General features: G+C 40.8%; 1 protein-coding gene across 2 annotated transcripts; it reads left to right on the top strand.

Moving 5' to 3' along the window:
• Positions 1-1,250: 1,250 nt before the first annotated feature.
• Positions 1,251-26,846, top strand: LOC115797850 (myoferlin-like). 2 transcript variants are annotated; one of them, XM_030754372.1, is made up of 54 exons: positions 1,251-1,500; positions 2,002-2,057; positions 2,312-2,403; positions 6,356-6,464; positions 6,569-6,662; positions 6,785-6,942; positions 7,283-7,411; positions 7,921-7,983; positions 8,063-8,113; positions 8,219-8,249; positions 8,675-8,790; positions 8,931-9,057; positions 9,235-9,338; positions 9,441-9,509; positions 9,595-9,638; positions 10,298-10,380; positions 10,598-10,636; positions 10,901-11,025; positions 11,146-11,259; positions 11,882-12,059; positions 12,145-12,269; positions 12,436-12,545; positions 13,160-13,352; positions 13,575-13,730; positions 13,856-13,987; positions 14,082-14,245; positions 15,040-15,154; positions 15,388-15,490; positions 15,722-15,858; positions 16,311-16,481; positions 16,758-16,851; positions 16,967-17,044; positions 17,177-17,358; positions 17,619-17,777; positions 18,103-18,204; positions 18,334-18,495; positions 18,670-18,835; positions 20,151-20,224; positions 21,988-21,999; positions 22,105-22,203; positions 22,328-22,456; positions 22,538-22,693; positions 22,772-22,863; positions 22,955-23,125; positions 23,688-23,836; positions 24,117-24,256; positions 24,343-24,431; positions 24,519-24,614; positions 24,794-24,935; positions 25,059-25,158; positions 25,238-25,431; positions 25,734-25,843; positions 25,932-26,079; positions 26,209-26,846. In XM_030754372.1, the coding sequence occupies exons 1-54, from the start codon at positions 1,413-1,415 to the stop codon at positions 26,245-26,247; spliced, it is 6,159 nt and encodes a 2,052-aa protein (XP_030610232.1). In that variant the 5' UTR covers positions 1,251-1,412; the 3' UTR covers positions 26,248-26,846. The 2 variants fall into 2 exon arrangements, with proteins under 2 accessions (XP_030610232.1, XP_030610233.1); XM_030754373.1 differs by lacking the exon at positions 10,598-10,636.
• Positions 26,847-26,885: the final 39 nt, after the last annotated feature.

Below are 26,885 nucleotides of genomic sequence, written 5' to 3'. Positions count from 1 at the left end.
AAGGAATGTCCACATCCTCAGACGATATCCGTCACAAATGTTTGACCAGAGCGAAAAAGGGTGGTCGGCACATCACTGAAGAGACTGTCAAGGAGACCCGAGAGTTTTCAAAGCCTTTGGGGGCAACAGAACCACAAACCGCACAGACAGGCCCTCGGTGGGTTAATCATTTAAAGAAGCAAAGTTAGGTTCCACCCAGGAAAGGTTAAGGTTGGTAACTCTATCAAGAATCTATGAAATACGAGTATAGTTATGCTGGTCTGGCATAAGGACTGCCCAGAAATCCTTCACATTAAATCTAGAGCATCTTTATTCTAAAATGAAAAAGGGTTAAAAACAGCAAGTCATGTCACAGTGGCATAATTTCCTTAACCTTACCGTTCTCTAACTGATGTAGTTTAATCATTGCCATGCAACCACCAGCAGTTTGTTTCCTTAGCATGAGCTATCCAGAGCGGCTGCTTACTATGCTTCATTAAGGCACTCAAGTCCCAGTGCTGTCCAGCCTGGTGAGCAAATCCTTACACTTGATTTTCTTTTAGATTTGCAGGATCATTTATAGAAAGCAACTAAAACACATCTTTTATTCATCTGATAAAAGATCAAGTGACAAATAATGAACAAACTCAAAAGTTCTGACAGACAGAATGTTTTAGAATGCATGCAATCTTGATTAGATTATTGATTATAGAAATACCATTTTAACAACTATTTTATTAATATGTCCAGGATAGTTTGTTCTTTGCCCATTCAACTACTGATTGTAACTCAGAATTTAAGCCACATTTAACTCCTTTTCAGTGTTAGCTGCTATCATACACACTGACACTGCGTTTATTTTGTGGTAAGACCTTTAATTTTTTCACCGTCAGACCTTTGAAGCTGTGCGTTTAGTTGTCCTCTGGCCACGATCATGTTGCAGGCCGGTGTGACCACTAGGTGGAGCCAGCCACGGCTAAATATTTAATCTGCGCTCTAACAGCTGGATTTTTTTTTTTTCTTTTTTGCACATGGAAATAAAATACTTTTACATGTAATAACTCACGTTAAATGTTGTTACCCATTCCGCTTTCAGGAATGTGTATACAGTTGTGTGGCCTATAAAACAAACATTTCCCAGTGATCTCCTCTCCAGCTGCGTTTTCTCATCTCCACTCGCCCCAACAGAAGGCAGCAGCAGCTCAAGCTGTAGCTCAGAATAATTACTGTATACACCAATGATCCGCCCTCGTTTCTCAGTTTTCCTGAATCCTGGAAGTAGACTTTCTCAGCCCTGCCCTGTCAGCTTCAGTGATGGGGCCGTGAGTATGCCAGAGCTGGACGGTCTTGCGTGGACTTTCTTTCTTTAACTTCATCAGTTTAGTCTATTTTTTTCCTTTCCCTTTTTTTTTTGTCCATTTTAAAAAGTTGTCATGTTGCGGGTTGCAGTAGAGTCGGCTAAGGGTCTACCTAAACGGACCCTTGGATCTCCTGACCCAATCACCACTGTGATTTTTAGAGGTAGGTCTCTTTTCTCTGCGTACCAAAGTTTAGGTATGTTTTCGTGTTTAGTTAAAAAAAAAAAAAGCCTAATAATTTGTAACAGTAACTTTGAAGGCACCTAATTTAATATTCTTTTATCTGGCTTGTGGCAACTCCGGGGAGACAGTAAACAGAAGTGCTTCTGTATTTGTGCATTGACTGTGCAGGCTTTAAGTGTCTTTTTAGCCAACAATTTCTAGATGCACAGTTGGGGAGTGACTAGTTCAGTGGTTAGGATACAATGAAATTAGCCCAGGAAAGGGGGGAAAAAGAAATGTAAAAAAAAAGAAAAAGAAAAAAGAAGCAAGTTTGAAGTTGTATTGAAAGTAGCCTTAAAATCAGACAGTTCTGCACAAGGCAGAGCAGTATAACAGCACCAACACCAGCATTGCTCTCGTTATGAAGTGAATATTTTATTTTATTTACTTAAACTGTTCAATTGCAACAATGAGAGATTAGAAAAAATTGTCTCAATTTCAGATGAGAAGAAGAAAACAAAGTCGATTGACAGTGAGTTGAATCCTGTGTGGAATGAGGTAAATCACACAACCAGAAAAACACTGCAATATCTCTGCCTCACTCACTTTCTCTTGGTTGTTTAACTAGTTTACATCAGTTTCCAGGAGCGCAGCAAGAATTGATTTATTGCTAATTTTCCCTATAATTCCCTGCAATTGTACAAGTACATGACAAATATACATATATATGTATAATTTTATTTATCTTAGATAAAATGTGCTTATTTAAAGGATTACAGCAGTTGACATGTTTTTCTCATGTTTGCTTGTAGTTACTTGAGTTTGATCTAAAGGGCAAAGTACTGGACTCCAGCTCCTACATAGACGTGATTGTGAAAGACTATGAAACCATTGGGAAAGACAAGTAAGTGCATTGCATGCTGGAGACTGAGATCCTGCTTAGCTTTGGTTTATGGTTTTTGCAACAGCTATGAAAAAGCTGTGTGCACACCTTCTTGAATCACAATGCAAACTTGGTCTTGTCTGAACAAGGAGCCTTTAGGAATTGAGTCTGTTTAGTCAGGCAGCAGGTTAGTCAACAGAGGCAGATATGTGTGTCTCTTTTTCTTTGATGCCATCTTTTAAAGAGCTGATAATTCACTTAAACCACAGCCATTGCCTCTTGAGCTGTGCATCGGCTCCCTGCTATTTGCACAGTGACACAGGCTATGACCAACTGCTTAGAAACAGAATCAGAACAACATGACAGCATCAACATATTACTGCATAAACAAGGACACACCAATATAAATAAAAATACATTTTATATTTTCATAGTAACTCAGTACTGGAGTTATGCAGCTGGTTTTCTCTACCCCCTCACGCCCTGCTTGCCATGCTGAGACTTGCAGGGCTGTGTGGGATGCTTTCTTGCGCAACAATGGATTTCTTTTTTTTTTTCCATCTCTGGGATTAGTGTAGCCCTCTGTGACAGAGAACAGAGGAATTTATGAAAGCTAATGTGGAGTGATTGTTGCAGTTATAGAATGAACTGTTTTAATATTGCCTGAGTGAGATGTGCTGTAATGCCACACAGCCTAAAGCTGCTTCAGAAAACTTCCAGCTAAAGCCAGAGTTACATGTGGGACCAATTCAGACCGACCACAAAGAATGTTTCCTCAACATCACTAATTATCACGATCAAGGTCTGGTTTATGGTAAGAAAATGGATGATATCAAAGTTCTTGTTTCTTATGATGATGATTTTCTGTGCATATACACACATATGTGCTACACTGAGTAAAAGTTTCCCTTGTGCATGGGACAGTCATAACCAAGGGAGGGGCTTTGGAAATGTCTCTCCAAATGCAGTAAGCTTTTCCACTGAGCTGGCCCGTCTGACACATACTCTCTAAAGATTTACACAGTGGAAGCAGAGGAGGACTTGTCCTTCTCAAATAGCTTTCCAGATACTATTATGGGCATTCCCTGTCATTGTGGCAACAACATGGAAGAAAATAAGCATTCTTCTCAACGGATTAGATTTCAGGGAGGAATCAGAAGATTGTAGGATAGAGCCTCCCAGTGCAAACAATGATACAGTCTTAACCATGAAACTGAAGACAAAAAAATCTTCATGTGTTTTCTTTTCATTTGGTTTGATTCGCATGTGCTTCACTTAGGCTGGAGCCCATCCCAGCTGTTACAGGGCAAGAGGCAGGGTACACCCTGTACAGTTCACCAGGCTGTCGCAGGGCTAAGACAGAGAGATGGACAACCATTCACACTCACATTCACACCTGTGGGCAATTGTTTAGAATCAGCAATCATGCCCATTCTTATTCCCAGGGTGTCACATATTGCCATTTTTTTCTAAGCTTCTGGTGTGGCTCAGTTCTTCATAAAGTGTCCTTTGGCGGTGGACCTTAACAGTGCAGATTATGGCATTGAGGGCACAGGGTGGTCACTCCCAATTTGTCATTTTGCAACAATGTAGAGCTGCATGCAGGCATATTTACACTCTGAATCATCATAGTCAGTACTAAATTTTGGTACTTTGAAGGAAGAGTCCGAATATCAGCAGTCACTACAGTTTATGCCCTGCAGACGCTGAATATCTATAACATAGTTCAAAGCAGTCCTTCCAATAGTTTAACGGTTGTCGTGAATTTCACTGCCTGGTTTTGGAGCCAGGTGAAAAGGTTGGGAACCATAAATGATTTCAGTGTAAACCAACAATTCTAACTGTTTTTGTGACATTTCAGTCTTGATCAAAATAGTGGACCAACAGACATAAAACAAAGGCCGTCCACAGCGCCTGTTACAGTTTGTAGAGTCAAAACAATCAGCCACTACAGTCAAAATGAAAAGATCAGTTCATGGGTTAAAAATTAACCAGAGCTGTAGACTTCCAGAAATCACTGAATGGTTCATGACTCTTCAATAAAAATAAAATGGCAACCACATATAATTTGAATATCCATATCTGAAATGCAGAAATATGGGGATGTTACACTGCAGTTTATGGCTGGAGGAATTCTTTCATATCAGATCCCCCTAGTAGTTTAATTTCTTGTCCTATTATAAACAACCCGGCATGAGTGGATCCGTGCAGATATTTCTACCTACTTTTTACTTGCTGATGAATAATATTTTCTCATTTTTCAGCTTTTTAAGTGCACGATTGGTGATATTCATTCTCTTTCCACGAACAAATTTGAGATAAGCTGCAATATTTCAAAAGCCGAACAGTCATATGAAAGGAAATGAATGTTGACACAGGGAGGGTGTTACCTTTTGAACAAAAACCTCGCCAAGGACATTCAAGGCTGTTTGTAGTCCCATTAACACATAATTAATTATAGTTAATTACTGTGACTGAACTGAGATAAGTGAGAACTTCACCAGGCCAGAGGAAGCGGAAATTTAGCAAGTCACTGTTGCATAGAAATATGTTGCATTCTGACAAAGTGGAAAAAACCCTGCATGCAACAAAAGCTCCGTATGAGTTTAGACTTTACCCTGCATGTGAGCGAGAGCAATATTTTGAACATGATTAAAAATTTCTTCTGTCTGACTCTCCGAGGCTTGACAGTGGTCACAGAGGATGTTTTGGTTGTTCTGCTTGTTTACATGGGAATCTGGCATTCCAGGTTTCATTTCCCTACTCTGCACTTACTCCAAGGCTCTACAACTTACTGTAGATGCTAAAACAAGCATCTGCTTGTCCTGGTATAATGCAATGCAATCAAACTGCACAACTTAATCTCTTTTAATATTTGAATGTTCTAAAAACAGCAGATATGCAAAGTCCTGTGCTAGAATCGGGAAGCAACCAACCTCTTCCCTGAATGTCCCTTCTTTTGCAGAGAGATTTTGGCCAAACTATGCAAGTTAAAAACTCCACCCACAGGCACTTTTTGATAAAGCTTTAAATTCTGTTTGTGTAATAAAAGGCACACAAGGGCTGTTGGGTCGCTAGTTTTATTTGAGGTTAAATGCCGTTTCCATGAGTCACTGAATGTCTGGGGACTCCCAGTGCCAGCCTCCTTCCTCATGTGGAGTTCAGGGATATACCAGACTAATGACTGCACATCTCTGCTAAGTATTTGTGTAGTGTCCTTAAGTATTGGTTAAACTGAAGGTCAGCAGTAAGTGTGTGACTCTATCTTGGAAGAATTCCCTCTGCCAGGAAAAATGACTCTGTCCACCCAAAGGAAAAAAAAAAACTTACATTATGTTCATAACACTCTGCTGGCTTAGTTGTATTCCTTTGGACACAGTGAGGTGGGATTTCTTCCAGACAGAGAAAATATATGTTTAAAGTAGCTGGTCTTTTATAGGTTTAGCTGCAAGATTTGAGATTTGAGAGCTTATGGTTTATGGCTGCTTTCACATTTTCTTGTAATTGTGAAAGATTATTTAAAAAAAACAGTATAAAGCCAAGTTTGAACACATCCATTAGCACCCGCACTTTTATAAATGACTCCCAAATAGAAAGAGTTCATTAACGTCACTTCTCGGTGCAGGATGTTGTTGCTATTTAAAACTTGGGCTGGTAGCGTGAGTGGTGGCTTATGGGGTTGCGTTTGTTTGTCTGAGTAGGCAGGGTTTGTTAGCACTGGGCGGCGACGTTGTCCGTGCCCTTTTGTATGAATGTAGACTTCACTCAGCATGCATACGGCATTTAATTTTTGTGTAGCTTGTAATCTAATTACTGATGAGTTTGCTGACTAAAATGGTAGCACATGTTTTGCCTGATTCAATCAGGCAATTGGAGCAGAATGGTCACCAGTCCCCCAAGTTGAGTGCTATATGCATATAAAAGGAGGCTGTCTGACACTGGATACAAATTTGTTTCTGTTTTTCTTCAATAGATTCCTTGGATCTGCTAAAATCTCTTTGAGAGACCTTGCTTCAGGCCAAGCAAAGTCACTGCCATGTAAAAATGTTCCGTTGGTCAGTGAAAGTGGACAAAATATTGGAGTAAGTTTTAATCTCTTGATGGGGATTTAAAAATTACTTAAAAAAGTAAAATTGATTTTCATAAATTTAAAAAAATTGTAGACAACCCAATGATTTCCTTCCAGGCAACAATCAATCTTTCGGTTGTCTACGATACTCCAGCCAGTGCTAAGCCAAACCCCAATGATCCTCAAGCAGGAGAAGCTACAGTGGATGCTGGTATGTTTATGTAATTACAAGCAATTCCGCGCAATGCAGCAAATGTTTACTGAGAGTATTACATTTGTTTAGAGGTGAGTCAGCTATTTGATCTGTGATCATCCTGCCTTTCTGCTGTTTAGGAGGTGGTGGTGGTGGTGAGGCGGTTAATGAAACTCTGCCAGATGGAGACCAAAGTGGCCCTGCAGGGATCTCCTCATCCGCTGGTCAGCCGCTTCGTCGGGGCATGGCCAGGTCACAGAGTCGATATCGACTTGCAAATAAACCTCAGGATTTCCAGGTCAGTTTGCTTGTTATTAAAGTTCAATAACTGCAAGAAACTGCAGGAAAGGACAATAAAGGACTCTTTTCCACTGTTCAACTTCTTGTTAATGCAAATATCTAATCAACCAATCACATGGCACCAGCTCAATGTATTTAGGCCTGTAGACAAGATGACCTGGGGACCTGGTGACCCGATATCGTGTCAGTATGGACCATCTGTTTCCGGCACCTTGTTGAATCTATGCCACAAAAAATGAAGGCAGTTCTGAAGATAAAAAGGGGTCCAACCTGCTACTAGCAAGTTGTACCTTTATAAAGAGGGTGTATATTCATCCAACTGTGATGCTGTCTTCCAGATTCGAGTTCGGCTCATCGAAGCCCGTCAGTTACCTGGCAACAACATCAAACCAGTGGTGAAGGTTCATGTGTGTGGGCAGACGCACAGGACAAGGATTAAGAGGGGAAACAACCCCTACTTTGATGAGGTACTACCACTATCTAACTATCCATCCATTCTTTTCTGCTTGTTCTGTTCAGGGTTGCTGGAGCCTATCCCAGCTATCATAGGGCGAAAGGCAGGGTGCACCCTTTACAGGTCACCAGCCTGTCGCAGGACTAACACAGAGAGACAGACAACCATTCATACTCACGTTCACACCTATGGGCAATTTAGACGGACCAATTAACCTAACTCCAATAACTGCATGTCTTTGGATTGTGGGAGGAAACCGGAAGTACCCAGAGGAAGCCAAAACAGACACATGCTCACACAGTGAGAGACCCAGGCCAAGGTGGAATTGAACCCAAGCCTTCTTGATATTTTTCCAGCTGTGAGACAGTATTGCTAACCACCATGCCACCATGGAAGCTAGTTAAAGTTAAAGTTAGTTAAAGCTATCCAAATGTATGATTTTATTTTTTTTTAATTTTTATTTTATTATTCAGATTTTATTTGAACCTTGCATTATTTATTTATTTATTTTCATTTTTGCAGATGTTCTTCTACAATGTCAACATGTTACCATCTGAGCTATTTGATGAGAACATTAGCTTTCGGGTTAGTATCTCAAATGTAAATCTTGAGATCCTTTGTTAGCATGTATATACCCTACTTATGGTTGCACTCTTCTCTGCAGGTGTATAATTCCTATTCACTTAGGGCTGACAGTCTCATGGGGGAATTCAAGGTACCTGGTCTAATTCCCTCTACACAAAATGCTAAAATATATAAAACTACAAAAAGAATGAGTTCCACATAAGTCTGGTTAATCTCTCCTTGTTCTCCCACACAGCTGGACGTTGGCTATGTTTATGATGAACCAGGTAAGTTCGTCACAAACCACAGATTTGAGTGTCATTTGCATCCACACAGAAGGTACTTTAGTTTAGCTTGTGGAGACCATAATACAAGTGGGCAGCTGTTTTTTGTTTTGTTTTGTTTTTTATTTAATTACTGCTGTCTGTGTTGTTGTTTTCAGTGAAAAAGTTCTCAGTCAGTGCTGTGCTGCTGGTGCCAACAAGGGGCCAAAAATCAATTTGTGCCAGATTAAGTAACCACATCTAAAATGAGCTGATTAGAAAAAAAAAAAAACAGCAATTTTTTTTTAATATTTCTAGTCTTTTTTTTTTAAGTTGATTCTATTTGTAGTGTTACAAAGTCTAGAGTGCTTTTTCACCTCCACATGCGTTCTATCTGATGATGTCTGTTTGCCCTTTGCGGTGCTCATATGTGCATGGTCCTATTACAGCCCATTGTGTCATGAGGAAGTGGCTGCTTTTGAATGACCCAGATGACTCCAGCTCTGGGGCTAAAGGATACCTCAAAGTCAGCCTCTTTGTCATTGGGACTGGCGACGAGCCTCCGGTAAAACTGACAGGCTGCAGCTCCCAGATGACTTTCACTGCAGCTGGTTGCTTCCTCTTTCACCATGAAAATATGCTGGTTATGCATCTCACTTTCTCTCATACATTATTTCTTTATTCTGACTGTCTCACATGCTGTAGGTGGAAACGAGAGAGTCCAATGACGACCGGGATGACATAGAGAGTAATCTGCTGCTCCCAGCAGGCGTTACTCTTAGATGGGCCACGCTGTCATTGAAGGTGTTTAGAGCTGAGGACATTCCTCAGAGTAAGAGAAGCTACAGATCAGTAGCTATTCCCTATTTATTTAGGCATTATTTCAGGCACAAAATAAAAGTTTGGGATGGGGAAATTAATGTATTTGTCCTTATCATCATTAAAACTGATGTTTTAATTGCGCTGCATAGATTAAATTATTAATTCTTACACTGCTTTCTCACTATAGTGGACGATGCATTTGTCCAGAATTTGAAAGAAGTTTTTGGAGGAGAAGGAAACAAGAAGAACCTGGTGGATCCCTTTTTAGAGGCTAGCTTTGCTGGCAAAAAGGTTCCTGATTTTTTTTTTTTCCTATAATGTCAGATGACAAAAATTTGTTTATTTGTGTCCTGTAGGGGAAAAATCCTGATTTGTGTAATTCTGTCTCTCCAGCTGTGTACACAGATCATTGAGAAAAATGCAAACCCAGAGTGGAACGAAGTGCTGAACCTTCAAGTCAAGGTAACGGTCGTAGAGATAAAAAAGCTGGATAGGAACAAATAACAGAAATCAGGCTCTTCAAGCTTTTTTTGTGTGTGTTCTGTAGTTTCCCTCCATGTGCGAGCGCATCAAACTCACAGTGTTTGATTGGTAAGTTAAATATGATTACGATTTAAATGTGATGTTTTACATACATGACACTAAGGGAAATTAAGAGGAAGTTTCTTTTTGTTAAAAACGTATAGCAGAAAGGTTCTGTGGTCAGTGTGTGTGTGTGTGTGTGTGTGTGTGTGTGTGTGTGTGTGTGTGTGTGTGTGTGTGTGTGTGTGTGTGTGTCCAACACTAGTCTCATGAGAATAATGCAGCAGTGTTACCCAAACTGTGCAGGCCACTCCCTTCCCCTGAATAACATGTTCTGCTGGCTCGGCCTCTCGGCTCATTTTCATTGTGAGTTTCTGAGAAACGCAATTGACAGATATCTGAATCCCAGGAAGGCTGAATGGAAATAAGAGGGACAAGGCTAGAAAAATAGTGTGCGCCTTAGGTTTTGAAAATACGCTTCAGACTGAGAGCCAGTAAACTCCCCTGTTAAAAAAAGAAAAAGAAAAAAGAAAACGTCAGACAAAAAAAAGCAACAAAGGAGAGCCACTGGTTTATGTTTGGCTTCACGGTGGTAGTGGACAAAGCAGAGCTTAACACTGCAGGATGCACGGTGAAATTTGCATGTTACTTTACAGTTAATCACATAAGTGTGGAGTTACATGTTAGTGTGTGCAGTCCATGTGTGAAGCTATTATGTGTGATTGCAGGGATCGTCTGACGAGAAATGATGCCGTTGGCACCACATACCTGAATCTGTCCAAGATAGCATCCTCTGGTGGAGAAGTAGAAGGTATTAATTAATGTATTTGTACTATATTCAAGAAAACAGGAATAGGACCAAGATATCACATTTTGGCTTGAAATTAAAACTCTACTGGAGAAGATGTTAGATTCTTTTTTAGACCTAGACGTTGTATTACTGTGTGAAAGAATGCATTACACCGATGCGGCTGATTGTAGTCTCTTCTAAATAGTAATCGATTTGTCTTTCTCTTCTCCTGGAATAGAGGAACATCCAGGACATGGGGAAATGCCATCTTATGAAGGTTTCTTTTTTTGCTCCATGTTGCATGGAATGTAACCATGAGGCCTGTTGCTCATACTAAAAATGCCAAATACGCCTAACTTTGCACCCGTTGCCAATATAAATGCTTTGCTCTCTTCTAGTATTAAATGTTTTGCCGTCACAGTCTCTGCCACCTGCTTGCCATTCACTGTCTCCACCTGCCACCTCCAATACTCACCCAATAACGTCAAACCTTGAATATATCAAGCAAAGCTAAGAACTGCCTTTTTTTTTTATTCTCCAGCTACTTCAGGGGAGTCTGATGTGGGCTTCCTGCCTGTGTTTGGGCCCTGTTATATCAACTTGTATGGCAGCCCCAGAGAGTTCACTGGCCTTCCAGACCCCTACGAGGATCTCAATTTTGGCATGGTAGTGGAGAAGACATGATGACTCCTATATCTTAAGAGTTATGATTTTCTCTTCTCTTCTCCTAGTTCTTCAGTAAACTTTGAGTGGTTTTCAACATTTCATTATGTTGTCTTTGCAAAGGGAGAAGGAGTGGCATACAGAGGCAGGATTCTGGTCGAGCTGTCCACTAAGCTAGAGGGGAAAGCAGACAAAGCAGTGGAAAGTATCCATAGTGATGACATCCTGGTGGCACAGGTATTGACTATTTATTGTGTGTTTGACTGTTTGACAGCAGCAGTGGTTTGACTTGGCAATACAAGAACTCATTAAGGGACGGAAGTGTTGGTGGGAATGGATTCAAGCTTTACAGGAACTGGATGAATGTTTCCTTTGTTATGTAATCTGCCCTTTACATTTCACTTTTCCTTTCATTGTAGTGGGTCAAAATCACAGACTGTATATAAAAGATGTATGCATGTATGGCTAATACTGAGATATACAACTTGTCAGTCTTGGGCTAAGACTCACCCTGGTTTAGCTTCCATTTCATTCTAAATAAGGCCATAATTTACAAAATAAACATTGTGTTGTGTTGTGTTGTATTCAGTAAGACTTTAACTTTGTTACTGAAATCATAAAATATTTTATGAGGCAATAAATCATGTGAGAGGCTGACTAATTTTTTTCATAGATATCTCACAGGCATAGAATCAGGTTTCTTTTTGCAGCCAATGGAGTCACTTGCTACTTTCCATTAGAAATAATGCAGATTTAAGGCACTTCACTTTTCAATCCCAGAGACTACAGCCATCTTTTATATATACTCTATAATATTTTCTGCCTCCCTTCCTCTCTTCTGCATCTTTTCCTCAATCAGAAATACCAGAGGAGGAGAAAATACTCCCTTTGTGCAGTCTTCCACAGCGCCTCCATGATTCAGGAACCTGGAGAACCAATCCAGTTTGAGGTCAGCATCGGTAATTACGGCAACAAACTGGACACCACCTGCAAACCTCTGGCCTCCACAACGCAGTATAGTTGTGCTATCTTTGATGGTGAGTCATGAAATCTGCACCGAATACATGATGTGTTCACACACTAAATGAACACGTAGTTTTTAATGGTATGCAATTTTTCTAGGTAATAATTATTACTACCTGCCCTGGGCAAACACTAAGCCAGTAGTTGCTGTTACCTCATACTGGGAGGACATCAGTCACCGCATGGACTCTGTCAACATCATCCTCTACATTACTTACCGCTTGGTAATACTGTACCATAACTATAACCTGCAATGATTGCTTTCAATGAAATAAGAATAGGATTTATTGCCTGATTTGTATTGGTGCTGTGCTGCACTAAAGTTTGGTATGTGTGTGTGCTTGTGCCAGGGGTGGGAACATAATCCTCTCCACTGTTTTGTTGTTGCAGCAATCTAACTTGGAGGCATTTAAAACTGCCCTGCTGGCCAAAGTGTCAGACAGCCAGTTAGTTGAGGTGTGGCTGAAGTTGCTCAATCAGCTGATTGAAGACCTAGAAAGGTAAATGGAGCTGAGAAATAAACAAATTAGTACTTAGTAATTAGTAATTAGCACTAGTACATCCTAGTGAATTAGTGAATTAATAGGATTAATAGGTCCTGAATCAAATAAATACATCAGATAAAACAACAGATTGAGTCACACACCAGACAGCTCACATATGAGGATTTATTTGAATTAATACTCATATGTCTAATAGCAGCTGTTTTGTATGAGATTTTCTCCACATTGTTTCACTTTTGCATGCTTTATTTTTATCTATAGTGTGACCTACTGCCCCAGTGGCACATATAATGGCCGGTCAGACTGAGTCATATACAAAGTACAAACTATTGGGAGTAAAGGATTTGTACATAAAGTAAAAATGAAACACATATTCTAAATTTAATGGCAATTCACAACAGCTGAGATAAGTAATGTTTACTGGATTGCAAGTAGTAGTCTGACTGCTACCATCAGATGAATCCAAGAGAAAAAGAAAGGAAGAAATGTTTCACTTAAAAGAATTAGCCAAGAGTGGCTGTGCGTAGCAAGACCACGAAGAGTGAATTGCTTAATTATTTGACTGCTTCGACCACACTGAACTGATTGGGAGTTTGTCTGCTTTCCTTGAGTTTCCCAACACCTGAACTGGAAGGCGGCTCGAACCTGACGTCTCTCGACATCCAAATCAAGAAGCTGCGAGACGGCGCTTTGAGCAGCATCAAAGAAGGAGCCCAACGCATGAGAGACGAGGCCAGCGAGATCCGTGACACGCTGTCTGACTTGGAGTCCTGGGCAGACAAACTCAAACTGCTGGCTGAAGAGGTAAAAACATTTTTTTTTTTAGTCATGACTATTTGCAGGAATCTGTAATGCAATGATTAATGCACAGTGTGTCATGCAAAACCAGCCTTACATCATGTGATAGCATGTCAAAACAATGTGAGGTATTGATCCTACTAATTGGCAAATATGTGTTCTAATGCATATTGCACAGTCTTTCCATTGTATTGCAGAAGTTCACATGGTTTTTCTCACTGTGTCCAGCCCCAGAACAGCATGCCTGATGTGATCATCTGGATGCTCCGGGGTGAGAAGAGGGTGGCCTGCAGTCGTATCCCAGCTTACCAGATCCTCTATTCCACATACAGTGAGCAGGCCTGTGGACAGCATTGTGGCAAGACACAGACTGTGTATTTACAGGTACATATAAACTGTCAAAAACTAAACAAAAGGAAAAGTTTGAATGTTATTCAGTAATCGGTTGCCTTTCTCTGCCTTTGAGTTTGCATCTAGATCATAATACTCATATTTTTTCATCTCTGCAGTACCCCATGGACAAGAACAAGGGCTTAAAGGTCCCAGTCCAGATCAGAGTCAACATGTGGCTCGGACTGTCTGCACATGAGAAAAAGTTCAACTCATACTCTGAGGGAACCTTCAGCGTGTTTGCTGAACTGGTATTTTTCTCCCAAGCATGACTAAGATTGACAAGTATTGCATGAAATGTTCTGAGCCCCTAAAAACCTAAAAATGTCCTTCTGTGCATTACAGTACGAAAATCAGGCTCAGGTGTTTGGGAAGTGGGGGACTACAGGACTGGTGGGGCGCCATAAGTTTTCAGATGTAACAGGGAAACTGAAGCTAAAAAAAGAGTACTTCATACCACCCAGAGGATGGAAGTGGGAGTCTGATTGGTTCATCGATCCAGAGAAAGCGTGAGTATCATTGGAGCTGATCATCTGGCATCTCTCCTCCTTTTTATTATTATCATTGAAAAAGACAAGCCCTTTAATTTCCAGGATTTGTTTTATATTTTTCCTGAATTTGTACAGTCAAAACCGTGTGGGCCGTGTGTACCCCCTCCTGTTTATATTCCTCTCGTGCCATAGACCATCATTTAATGGCAAAGTATCAAACTAGTGAGCTGGAAGTTATTTACATAATCTTGTACATAAAACTGTCTGTCAACTTAGAAGCAGACACACTCTGCTCTCTAAGGGTTGTTTGGTTTCTATGCAAAAAAATAATCTGTAGATTTTTGTCCATTAATGTATTCCTGAACTTGTAGGTGCCAACATAGGAAAAAGCTGAGTAAAGTAGAAACACCTGCAAATTATTTCACACAGGGTATTAGGCATGTGTTTTTTCCAATAATTTGTCATCTTCTTAGTTTACATGAACCATAACAATATCTGAAAAATCTTAATTATCTGTGTTAAGATTCAATGTTAAAATTCAATTCGTCCTTTCAGCTTGATGAGCACAGTTTTTGTTAGACTTAGGCCACCAGTTGGGTAACTCCCAACATGTAAACACAGTGCTTGACAAAATATGCAAACACTTCCTTGTCTCTCACCCCCACACAAGCACACACATCATTTTACAGAACCGGTGTTGTGCACTGATGTTGCCACGCTATTATTTCAATACTGCTGCTCGATAGCAGATATCTCTTTCCATATTTTACGCACAGATTGCTGCATACGTTATGCTTGGCTTTGTTTTTCAGTCTGCTAACCGAAGCAGATGCAGGACACACGGAATTCATGGATGAGGTTTTCCAGAATGAGAGCCGCTTCCCAGGTGGAGAGTGGAAGGCTGCCTCTGAACCCTTCACTGATGTGGTGAGAACAGCATCAATATAATAGGCAGTGTAGATACAGATCGCTCGCATGCACACACTCACACACGTTTTTCTGTAGTTTAAATGGAACACAGATAAACAGAAATAAATGCACCAGTTACTCACTGACTCCCCTAAATGCCTGGATTAAAATACCCATAATCCCATAATTAATACTAATATAGATACATTTTAAGACATATGTAGGAAGCTAACAAGCTTTTTGTTGTGTAGAATGGGGAGAAGAGCCGCAACCCGCAAGAGTTTGATTGTCCTCCAGGTTGGATCTGGGAGGATGAATGGACTGTGGACATCAATAGAGCTGTGGATGATCAAGGTGCAGACGTTCACCTAACAGTGCAAAGATAGAAAGTACTGGGGTTTTTTTTTTTTTCTTTTCTTAAAGCTGTACAAGAGTTCAAATGAGACTGAAATGATTAATATGTATTAGTTCAGATTTGCAGTTTTTATATTCCCATTTTTCTGTAGTTTTTTTCTGTGTTTTTCTGGAATTTAACTAGTATAACAAAGGATATCTTTTGGTATAAATGTCTGTGTGTGGCTAAAGGCTGGGAATATGGAGTGACCATTCCTCCAAATGACAAGCCTCAGTCCTGGGTTCCTGCAGAGAAGGTGTACCACGTTCACCGCAGAAGAAGGCTGATTCGACCTCGCAAGAGAAGCGCGGTTCCAGCAGCTGTGGAGGTCAGCACAGTACCGTAGGGAAGGACTATGTACTGTTGTGTCTTTTGTTTTGTAATGGATTGTTATTTTGTAAAATACAACTGCCGGTATATACATAGGAACTACCATGAGCAAACAGAGAAAGTGGAAAGCAGGGAGAGCACCAAACCCACAGAACCGAGCAGGGACCACTGATAACTAATATCAGATAGATTAAGTCAGACACAGCGGATGTGGAGGGCGGTAGTGACTAAAGTAACTTCTAATTGTATGATTTAATTTACAATTAGATCTATAGAAGGAAATCAGCTGAGGCATCGATTAATGTGTTGCTGGCACTTCGGTCAGGTGATCTGCCAGAACTGTGGCTATGTTTGAATTGGTGGCCTGCCTGAACTGGTGCTATGCTCAATTTAGTTTTTAGTCACAGGTAAAAGAGATGTTTGTACTGTATGTCCCTTTTTTGCACACAGAGGTGGGATCAAGGTGATCCTGAGGGCTGGGAATTCTCGTCTCTGATTGGCTGGAAATTTCACAGAAAGGAGCGTTCGTCTGATACGTTTCGTCGGAGGCGCTGGAGGCGAAAAATGGCCCCGGAAGATCGTCTTGGAGCAGCTGCCATCTTTCAACTGGAGGGGGCATTGGTGAATATAAGAAAATTGATGCTGTTATATTGACGTGAACCACCTTTTTTTTTTTTTTTTTTTACATCTGATTGGCAGTGGCATAGTAACAGTTTAATAATAAGTTGGAGAGGAAGGCATTGTCATACAAACCTGTAAGTGAATCTGATGCTGTTGAATCATCAAATATTTGCTAATGAATTAACCCCACCTAGAGAGCTACAGTGGATTTCTTTTTCTTTTTTTCTGGCAGTGTGTGACGCATGATGTGCAAAAGCTGTCTGGTTTTCTCTGCAGGGCATTGATACAGAGGAGAAGGAGAAAGGTTCCAAGGATGAGGCCACCAAGCTGTTTGGTGCTAACACACCTACTGTGTCCTGCTCCTTTGACAGTGAGCAAAGTGAACATATGAATGCAGATTCTCCCGCATGCATTTGTGTATATATATACTACAGATAGAAGGTCCTATAAATGTCTACATTATCCATGTTGTGTTCTTTTTTTAGGGTCATATATGTACCATCTCCGTGTCTACGTCTATCAGGCACGGAACCTGACCTCCATGGACAAAGATAGTTTCTCTGGTAAGATTCAGCCAGGGGGAAACTTAATGATTAATTTCCAATATGAATCTTAAGAGTTCAACTGAGATGAGTATAACTGGAAAAGTACTTTTTTAATATGTGAACATTAAACTCCCTCTTTTTCCATCACAGATCCATATGCACATGTCTCCTTCCTGCACGTCAGTAAGACGACAGAGAAGCTCAGAGCAACACTGAACCCAACCTGGGACCAAACTCTCATTTTCAATGACGTAGAGGTTTATGGAGACCCCCAGAAAATTGCTTGCCATCCCCCTGATGTTGTACTGGAGTTCTATGACAGTGACCAAGTGGTAGGCTGGAGGAGATGCCTGTTGATTTTGTGCAGATAATTTCTCAGGGAAATTGTTGACTTTTCCAGCATGAATGATCAAAATGCATTAGATGTCTTCATACACACAGTTTTAATTTTAATACCTGACGAACACATTCATCTGTTACTCTTCTTGCAGTTTTATTGTTTAAAAGAATCCTCTCCTTAATACAACATCCTCTGTTAAACTCCTGTTGCATATTCATGCATGTATGGTAACTTTGAAAGTTTCTGTTTCAGGGGAAGGACGAAATGCTGGGCCGCAGTATTTGCACCCCAGTAGTAAAGTTGGATCCGAGTATGGATCAGACACCAAAACTGTTGTGGCATCCCATCATCCAGTGTGGGAAGGAGGCCGGGGCGGCTCTTGTGGCTGCTGAACTCATTCTTAAAGACAAGGTTTGAAAAGAAGCTAGTGGTCTGTTTTATAGCATTTTTAAAAATAATATGATCTATGAGACCTCTTAAAAACTGTGTTTCCTCTTTCACATGCAGACTGACATACATACAGAGCATGTAATAAATCCTCAACTTAAACAACGTCTTTATCTTTTTGTGTGCTGTATTTTTTATTGGATATTATTTGAAATGTTGTTGACTTTTTTTTTTTAATGAAATGTTAGGTGTAATATCTTGACATCACTTCCTCATTCATTTATGATCCCAATGTAATCTTGCAGGGGGAAGGGGGGGACAAGTCTAATGAATGTCTTTGTCTCTGTAGGCAGGTAAGTCAGATCTTCCACTGGTACCACCAAAGAGAGCCGAGAACCTCTACATGGTTCCTCAGGGCATCCGTCCTGTGGTGCAGCTTACTGCTGTGGAGGTAAAAATACAACCAGATATATTTATATATGTATTTTTGGTTGTATTATGGTTGTATTTTTACCTAACATCACTACCCCTCTCAAGTGACACACATATTGTCATTAAACCCCTTTCTCTTTGACTTTAGATTCTTGCATGGGGTCTGAGGAACATGAAGCCATACCAGCTGGCCGCTGTATCCTCGCCCAGCCTTGTGGTGGAATGTGGGGGGCAGAGAGTGGAGTCAGCTGTCATCAAGAACATGAAAAAGAGCCCCAACTTCCCCAGCTCTGTCCTCTTCCTCAAAGTGGTAATGGCAGTATTACACAAGCTCTGTGCAATGTGCGAGAATTAAGAAATTACTAGTCTGGAAGGGAGAATAGTTTAACTAATTGAACTTTTCATTTCTAAATGTCTCATTTTAAACTTTTTTGCACTGAAAGTCGAAATTTTTTTTTCCATTTTCTCTACACTGTTCATCCAGCTCCTTCCGAAGGATGAGATGTACACACCTCCCATTGTGCTGAAGGTGATAGACCGCCGTCCGTTCGGCAGGAAGCCTGTCATAGGCCAGTGCACTATCAGTTCTCTGGAGGAGTTCAGATGTGACCCATATGTCGTCACTACGGAGGGAGCAATGTCATCTAAAAGTAAGGAGAGATCATAGACTAGGAACCATCAGTAAAAAGCAGCCACTTCCTAAAGCATACTCTGCTTTAGCAATTGTTTCACACAAAAAAGGGTCATAACTTGCAGTGAACATCAAGTTTTATTTAATGAGATACTAGCAATTAACTCCTCCTATGCAACCAGAGGACCTGCCATTCGACTGAATGCCGGTTTAAGGCACTTCTGCATTGGCTTCTCTTCAGATTTGGAGGTTTGGTCCACCATGTACAACACCAACTCCCGATAAGTGCAAAATGTAAAGAAAAACAAAATGCAATGATGTGCAAATCTCATAAACCCACATTTTATTCACAATGGAGAAAAGACATCAAATCTTTAAACTGAGGAAATGTACCATTTCAAGAAAACTATCAGCTCATTTTGATTAAAAGGCAGCAACATGTCCCAGTAAAACCCAGCATCAACATATTGTGGAACAATTTTAGAATAACTGCAAAGACAATGCCAAACTGCAGCTATTACAACAGCACGACTTCATAGGAGAAGAGTCTGGGTGTTGAACTGGCCTGTCTGCACCAGCAGGCACTACATTCCACCAGTAAGAAAACATTTGTCCAGCCAACTTCGAAGGGCGGTGGCCTCTCCCTTAGAGATAAGGCGAGGAGTGCAGCCATCCGGGAGGGGCTCAGAGTAGAGCCGCTGCTCCTCCACATCGAAAGGAGCCAGTTGAGGTGGCTCGGGCATCTGATTAGGATGCCTCCTGGTCGCCTCTTGAGTGAGGTGTTCTGGGCATGTCCCACTGGGAGGAGGCCCTGGGGTAGACCCAGGACACGCTGGGGAGATTATATCTCTCGGCTGCCCTGGGAATGCCTTGGGGTCCCTCCGGATGAGCTGGTGGAGGTGGCTGGAGGGAGGGAAGCCTGGGCTTCTCTGCTTAGGCTCCTGCCCCCGTGACCCGGCCCCAGATAAGCGGAAGAGAATAAATGGATGGATGGATGGATGGGACAACATTCCTGTCCCAGAAGTCCAGGATTGTATCCCCTCAGCTCCCCAGTATTATAGAATGTTGCTGCCATCAAATTCAAAATAAGCCAACATTTTTTCTTAAAATCACAAATGTTTTCATTTTAAATTATGTTTTCTTTGTTCTGTAAATAAAATGTGGGTTAATGAGATTGGCAGAACATTGCATTCTGATTTACATTTTACACAATGTCACAACTTTTTTGTAACCGGGGTCATTCGTGCAGTCGGTGGTACACTTAGAGAAACTCTAGCTACAAATGTTGATACAGCGAATGCAAAGAGACAAAACCAAGTGTTCAATGTTGACAGTGGCTCTGATGGCTTCACCTCACAAACACGTCTCGATTACCATGGATGAGAAAAGACCACTGCTAGAAGCTCAGGTAAATACCAGCACCACTCTCTCCCTGTCCTAACACTCCTAAGTTTCCTCTGTTCACTTAAGAGCAGAATTTGACTGTCGAGCCAAATTTGAAAAACTACTCTGGTTATTCTGGCTTGCAGTTAATGTACAGCATGTCAGCTGCTATCGACAAAATGGCTTCCCCTACCTCCCATTTTGTATGTATGGTCACTTATTATAGCTTTCTCATTCACAAGGCTTGGCTCCAGTGCCGCTGAATGGCTGACAATCACTTTACCTAAGAATGCCATCACAAAGCCATTAATCTATTATAGTATGGACGTATCATGTAAGCAATTTAGGTATTGAGGCATCAAAAGATGGAAACCAGTGTTGCAACTGCATGTTGAGAAGATTTGTACTTAAAGAAAGTTTGATACTTTGGGAAATACTCCAATGTTTTTATTTTTGCATAGAGTTTGAAAATTGAGACTGCACTATATTTTAAATGTGATGCTACTGCCAATAGCCAAGTTCAGCGTGAAGACTCAAAATAGTTGGAAAAGGGTGCAATCCAAGAGCTATCAATAATTCATTGAACCATTCCAGCACTAGTCATTATTAAATCTGGAAAAAGTGAAGATTAAAAACAACATGCTGAGTTTTTATCTGGGATTTTGTGCTAAACTATATTAAGAATGCTAACCTTAATGTGCAATTTCCAGTCTTTATGCAGAGCTGGCTGGTGACTCAAATGTAGCACACAGACATGAGTGTGTGTTATTGTTATTATTCTTTGTGTCTGACTCTTGTGATTAAAGACAATAAATGTTCATTATTGTGCAAACGCCCTGAGCCACCCCTCATTTTTTTATACACAAAACATTTGCCAATTCGATGCTTTCCAGATGGTGCTGCATGGTGGATCAAAATCTGACCGCACTTCTCTGCGTTCATAATTCCATCAATTTCGACAAGTAGCTGAACAAAAAAAAACAAACCCACTCATGTGAAAACAGACTGGACTGGAAACGAGTGAAAAAGCAGCCAATGTCCAAAGAAAAGCTTTGAAAGAGCTTCAGAAAGCCTGGAGATCTGTTGGCTCCGTGGAAGCAAAACATACAGAAATGAGGTGTGGGTCAAAACCTTTGGACAGGACTGTATTTCCCAAAATGCCAAACTTTTTTTATGTATTTTTTTTTTAATTCTACCAATAATTAAACTGTTGTTTTTGCCAGAAATTAAACTCACAGAAGACTCAAAATAAGGCTTACTTCCTCTGATTTATAATTATAGAAGTCATAATTCTTAACGACTGGTGATAATTTAAAAGCAGATGTCAGTCATGTCGGGCATGGATGCTGCTTCACCCCCAGGCCCACGCTACCTGCCTTTTTCACAGCAGATAATGTAAACTGCCATAGCAGGATGGGCATACCTGAATAATAAAATCAATACTGGCTCAGTAAGCTATCACTAGATATTAAAGCAGCAATGCAGAATATTGGGCTCTCTATTTAATAAAATTGATACACTTTGGTATGACGTCAAAATTTCTGCTGTGTAAAAAAGCATATTGTCATCACCGGCTGCTACGCCCTTGTTTCACAGAATCACTGTCACTTGTGAAATTGTAGCTGTGAGCACTTTGTCATCTTTTTTCTTCACCTCACTTTGCCGCTATCTTGTCAAAATTTGTTCCACCTTATGTTTGTATTTTTTGCTTTTAAGTTACTGCTGTATGTATTTGTGACTTGTTCTTCTTGCTTTGTTTTTGTCACGTTGCATCTTCTGTTGCCACAGCTTGCAGAGAAGGTAAGAATTTTTATTAGCCAGATTAAACAGAAATCTAAAACTAACCAGTTCAAGCTCTGTTCCCAAACGTCGAGAGATTAAAATGCAGTCCAATTCCATCTTTAGGAAAAAGAGAGCATTGATTGGTGGAGTAAATTCTACGTTTCACTAGGACAGCAGGACAAATGCGGCCCTTACCTCAAGAAAGGATACGATACCCTCAAAGTAAGCTCCCTCTGGTTGCTCACACAGTAGTCATAAAGCTGTAGTAATTCATCTTGGTTTTTGTATTTCTAACTGTGCAAAAGTTCCTCCTCTGTTGGTATAGATTACTTGAATCTATTTTCAGATCTATGACTGCGAACTGGAGGATGTCCCAGAATTCAAAGGGCTGACTGATTTCTGCAACACCTTCAAATTGCTGCGCGGCAAGAATGAAGATGGTGATGAGGACCCCACTGTGGCTGGAGAGTTTAAGGTAGTCTGACATTATTTGGGAGATTAATAAAATGAATTTGATCTGCTTGGCTGAGAGTTTGGTGTATTGTTGTACCTACAGGGCTCATTCAAAGTGTACCCCTTGCCGGATGACCCAGGTGTGGCTCCTCCACCGCGTCAGTTCAGAGAGCTGCCAGAGAGCGGACCTCAGGAGTGTCTGGTCAGGATTTATGTGGTTCGGGGCATAGACCTCCAGCCCAAAGACAATAACGGCAGCGTGAGTGTTAATCCATATCACCTTCAATAAAAGCTGCATATATCTTGTGCTTGAACTTGTCTTCTCTTGCCTACTCAGTGCGATCCATACATAAAGATATCACTAGGAAAAAATACGATCGAAGACAGAGACAACTACTTACCCAACACCACCAACCCTCTGTTTGGAAGGTAAGCCTTATTTAAGAGTGAATTCAAACAATTATAAATGAAAGTCCATTACACCTCCAGATTTCTCAAAACACCCCTTTTTGTTGTTTAGGATGTTTGAGATGACGTGTTTCCTGCCCCAGGACAAGGACCTGAAGATCTCAGTTTATGACTATGACCTGCTGACTCGAGACGAGAAGGTCGGCGACACAGTGATTGACCTGGAGAACCGCTTCCTGTCTCGATATAACTCTTACTGCGGCCTGCCGCAAACCTACTGCATGTAAGGAAGCAAATGGGTGGGGTGGGGTGCGGGTGTACAGAGCTATACTCTCTGCTCAGATTCTGCAAAAGTGATCAGACAGCACTTTACAATGCAAACAGATAACGACCCAAAGCAAACTGCAAAAGCAGTTAAGGTCAAGAAATGTGATATTTTTCAATGGCCAAGTCAGACACCTGATCTCAGCACGACAGAGCTGAACTGCTTTTCAGTGATTAAACACAAAACTGAATGCACAGAGATTCACAAAAGCCTCCTGGAGCAACTCAAGGGAGGAAACACGTTTGGTGGTATGCATTGGCCACAAAGGTTTTTCATTGAAACTATCAAAAAGAGTCTTAAATTTATGGTAGTTTGTCCCATTACTTTTAATCCTCTGAAAATGGAGGACTGTGTATAAAAATGTATAAAAAGCTGAAAGTCTGCACTTTAGTCACATGCTGATTGTTTGATTTACACCGTGGTGGTTGCAAAACTACAAAAATCGTGTCTTTGTTCCAACCATTTTGGAGAGCATTGTAAATATGCATTCAGAGCTAATTCCAACTCTCCTGTCATCTAGTTCTGGCATCAACCAGTGGAGGGACCAGCTGAAGCCATCTCAGATCCTTGAGAACCTGGCTCGTCTAAAAGGACTTTCCAAACCCAGGACTGAAGATAACGGCAACTCTCTCATGTTCAATGGAAAAGAATATACACTGGCTCAATTTGGTAAGGGGTTAGGATTATCATAGGATAAATGAGTACAAATAAAGTATAACATGCTTTTGATTTGGCTGTCTGGTACTAGTTAGCAAAAATTACAATCCCTCTACAAGCCCTCAATGTTTGGCACAGACTTACAGCACTTCACAAGATAAATCAGTGAATTTGAATCTCTTAATGCTTAAATGTTATAAAAGACTAAATTATTTTACCCATGTAACATTGGACTGCTTTAATATCAATGCGGTGATCAAATGCTTTTCCTGTTTTTCGCTTTAAAATCAAGAGAACGACAAGGATCTTCATCAACACTTGGGTCCACCTTATGAGCGACTCTGTCTGCACGTGCTCAGGACACAGGGTCTTGTCCCTGAACATGTGGAAACTAGGACGCTTTACAGCACCTTCCAACCCAACCTCTCTCAGGTTAGATATCTCATACTGTGCTTGTTTCTGGGCACGATGACTCAGGCTCAGTTATTTTGTAAAACATGTATATTGTGTTGGTTTAGGGAAAGCTTCAGATGTGGGTGGATATTTTTCCCAAAAGCATCGGCCTCCCCGGACCTCCCTTTGACATCACACCACGCAAGCCAAAGAAGTAAGCGCTGTGTTTCTCTTCGTTACTTCATCGCTGGTAACATGAGACGTCACTGAGAGCTAACAGTGACTGTGTTCAAATTCTCAGGTATTTCCTGCGTGCTGTCGTCTGGAACACCACAGATGTGACTCTGGATGAGACCAGCATCACTGGAGAGCACATGAGTGACATTTATGTGAAAGGGTGTGCTAATTCTGCTCTAGTGCGCTTATTTATCCAAACCTTTTGTCTTTACTTTTTCAAAAATATTTCTTTGGGAGTTAGCGGCACTGGTTTAATTTCATTTTTGAGCAGGCGTGTGCGTTAGAGGGTTACTGTGGTCAGAGGTCAATGATTATTCATACCTGTTGTTCCTGTGCCAGCTGGATGCCAGGCATGGAGGAGGACAAGCAGAAGACTGATGTCCACTACAGGTCTCTGGATGGAGATGGCAACTTTAACTGGCGATTTGTCTTTGGCTTTGAGTACCTGCCGACGGAGCAACTCTGCCTCATATCCAAGAAGGTGAGGCTTGTTGCCTGTTGGTTTATTATACTGTAGAATAAAGATTACTTTAATACTGCTTTAACAAATAACATGAGTACTGTTGAAATCAAGTTAAAGCGATTTTGAATTTGGTTTTAACAGGAACACTTTTGGAGTCTTGACAAAACGGAGTTCAGGATTCCTCCCAAGCTGATTGTTCAAATTTGGGATAATGACAAATTCTCACTGGATGATTATCTGGGTAAGAAATTTTCAGGTCCAGCCAGAGTATCCATAACACAAGCTTTACAAAACCTGAGTATAATGTGCTGTGATCCCAGGCTCTTTGGAGCTGGATTTGCATGACCTGGCTGCTCCTGCGAAGACCCCAGAGAAATGCTCTCTGGAGATGATGGATAACGTAACAATGGGAGCACCACACAAGACAGAGCACATCAAGTCTCTGTTTGCTCAGCAGTCAGTTAGAGGCTGGTGGCCTTGCGCCATTGAAAAAGATGGGAAGAAGGTCCTGGGCGTAAGTATGAATAGAACGTGTCTGATTTATCCAAACGATAGCCCAAAGTTCAGTTTTTATTTGATAAGTTGGAATCACAAGATGTTTGGAAATGCAGTGAGGTCAAAATATAAGATTAATATAAAAGTGCCATGAGGAGAAAAGATCAACTACATTAGACTACTTCTTTATTTTATATTGATTACTCCTAAATATATAGCTGGGTACTTGCAGAAGATTGTCACATAAATTGCCCTCAGCTTGAATATTCCGAAGGCGTCACAAGTCCTCGTTGTATTGTGTTGTTTGCATTGGATTTTTAGGGCAAGGTGGAGATGACACTTGAGATTATAAGTGAAGCAAATGCAGATGAGTGCCCTGCAGGAAAAGGGCGGGATGAACCCAACATGAACCCTAAACTGCAGCCTCCAAAGTAAGAACCTGCTGGGATGGATTTGGAAAGATGTATTTTAGTAAAACACAGGCTCTGACTAACAAATCCATTTTCTGACAACTAACAGCCGCCCAGAAACATCCTTCTTCTGGTTCACCAACCCATGTAAGACCATGAAGTTCATCGTGTGGAGAAGGTTCAAGTGGGTTTTTATTGGACTCATTATCCTCATCATAGTGGTCCTCTTCATCGCCATCCTGCTGTACTCGTTACCGGTAAGGGCAGACAAACCCACCGAAAAACGAAGTTATGTCATATCCTGAAATGCTCGTTCACATCAGGTTTTCTATTTGTAGGAAAACTGTGAAGCTGTATGGTTGATTGTTCTGTCTCGCCTTTTACAGAACTACATCTCGATGAAGATTGTAAAGCCCTTAAATTAACATGGAGGAACATCAGAAGAAAAGCATAAAGGACATTTCAAAAATGCACCAGATCACACAAAGTGGGCACAGATACTGCCAGATCATCTCAACTTTGTTGGGCTTTCTTAAACTTTTTTTTTTTTAACTGCCTTTAGGTCTTTTTTAACTAACGGGAAGAGGAGCTTGCATAATTGCACATATTTCAACATATGAATAGAACGTCTACACCACTGAACTGTGACAGACATGTCATTAGGCAACAGTAAAATAATCCAATACCACAGATTGCGACAGTTTTGTTGAAGACGCTGTATGGAAAAGGTGTTAATTTTGCCCATTTTGGGTGATATTTCTGGGTTACATGTGTTGAACTGAATATTGCATTTAATTAAGATGTTTCCATATTTGTGGACATTGTATATAAACGAGGTCACAATTAATAGTTTAAGGTTTCCACAGTGTTATTACTTGACTGTTCCATTAGACAGAATCGCAAGGTTGAGGTTTCCATCTGTCTCATTTCCCAATATAATCAAGCCAAATGCCACAAAAAGATGTCTTTTGTATACTGCATTTCACAGATATTTTAAGTTAAATAAACACTGTGGCAGCAGGGATCTAAAAGGGTCTAAGCATTTTTACTGCGTGTCTGAATA

Source organism: Archocentrus centrarchus, chromosome 19, assembly GCF_007364275.1.
Source record: "Archocentrus centrarchus isolate MPI-CPG fArcCen1 chromosome 19, fArcCen1, whole genome shotgun sequence".
NCBI lineage: Eukaryota > Metazoa > Chordata > Actinopteri > Cichliformes > Cichlidae > Archocentrus > Archocentrus centrarchus.
The sequence above is the reverse complement of the archived record's forward strand: the minus strand, read 5'-3'. Positions and strand labels throughout refer to the sequence as shown.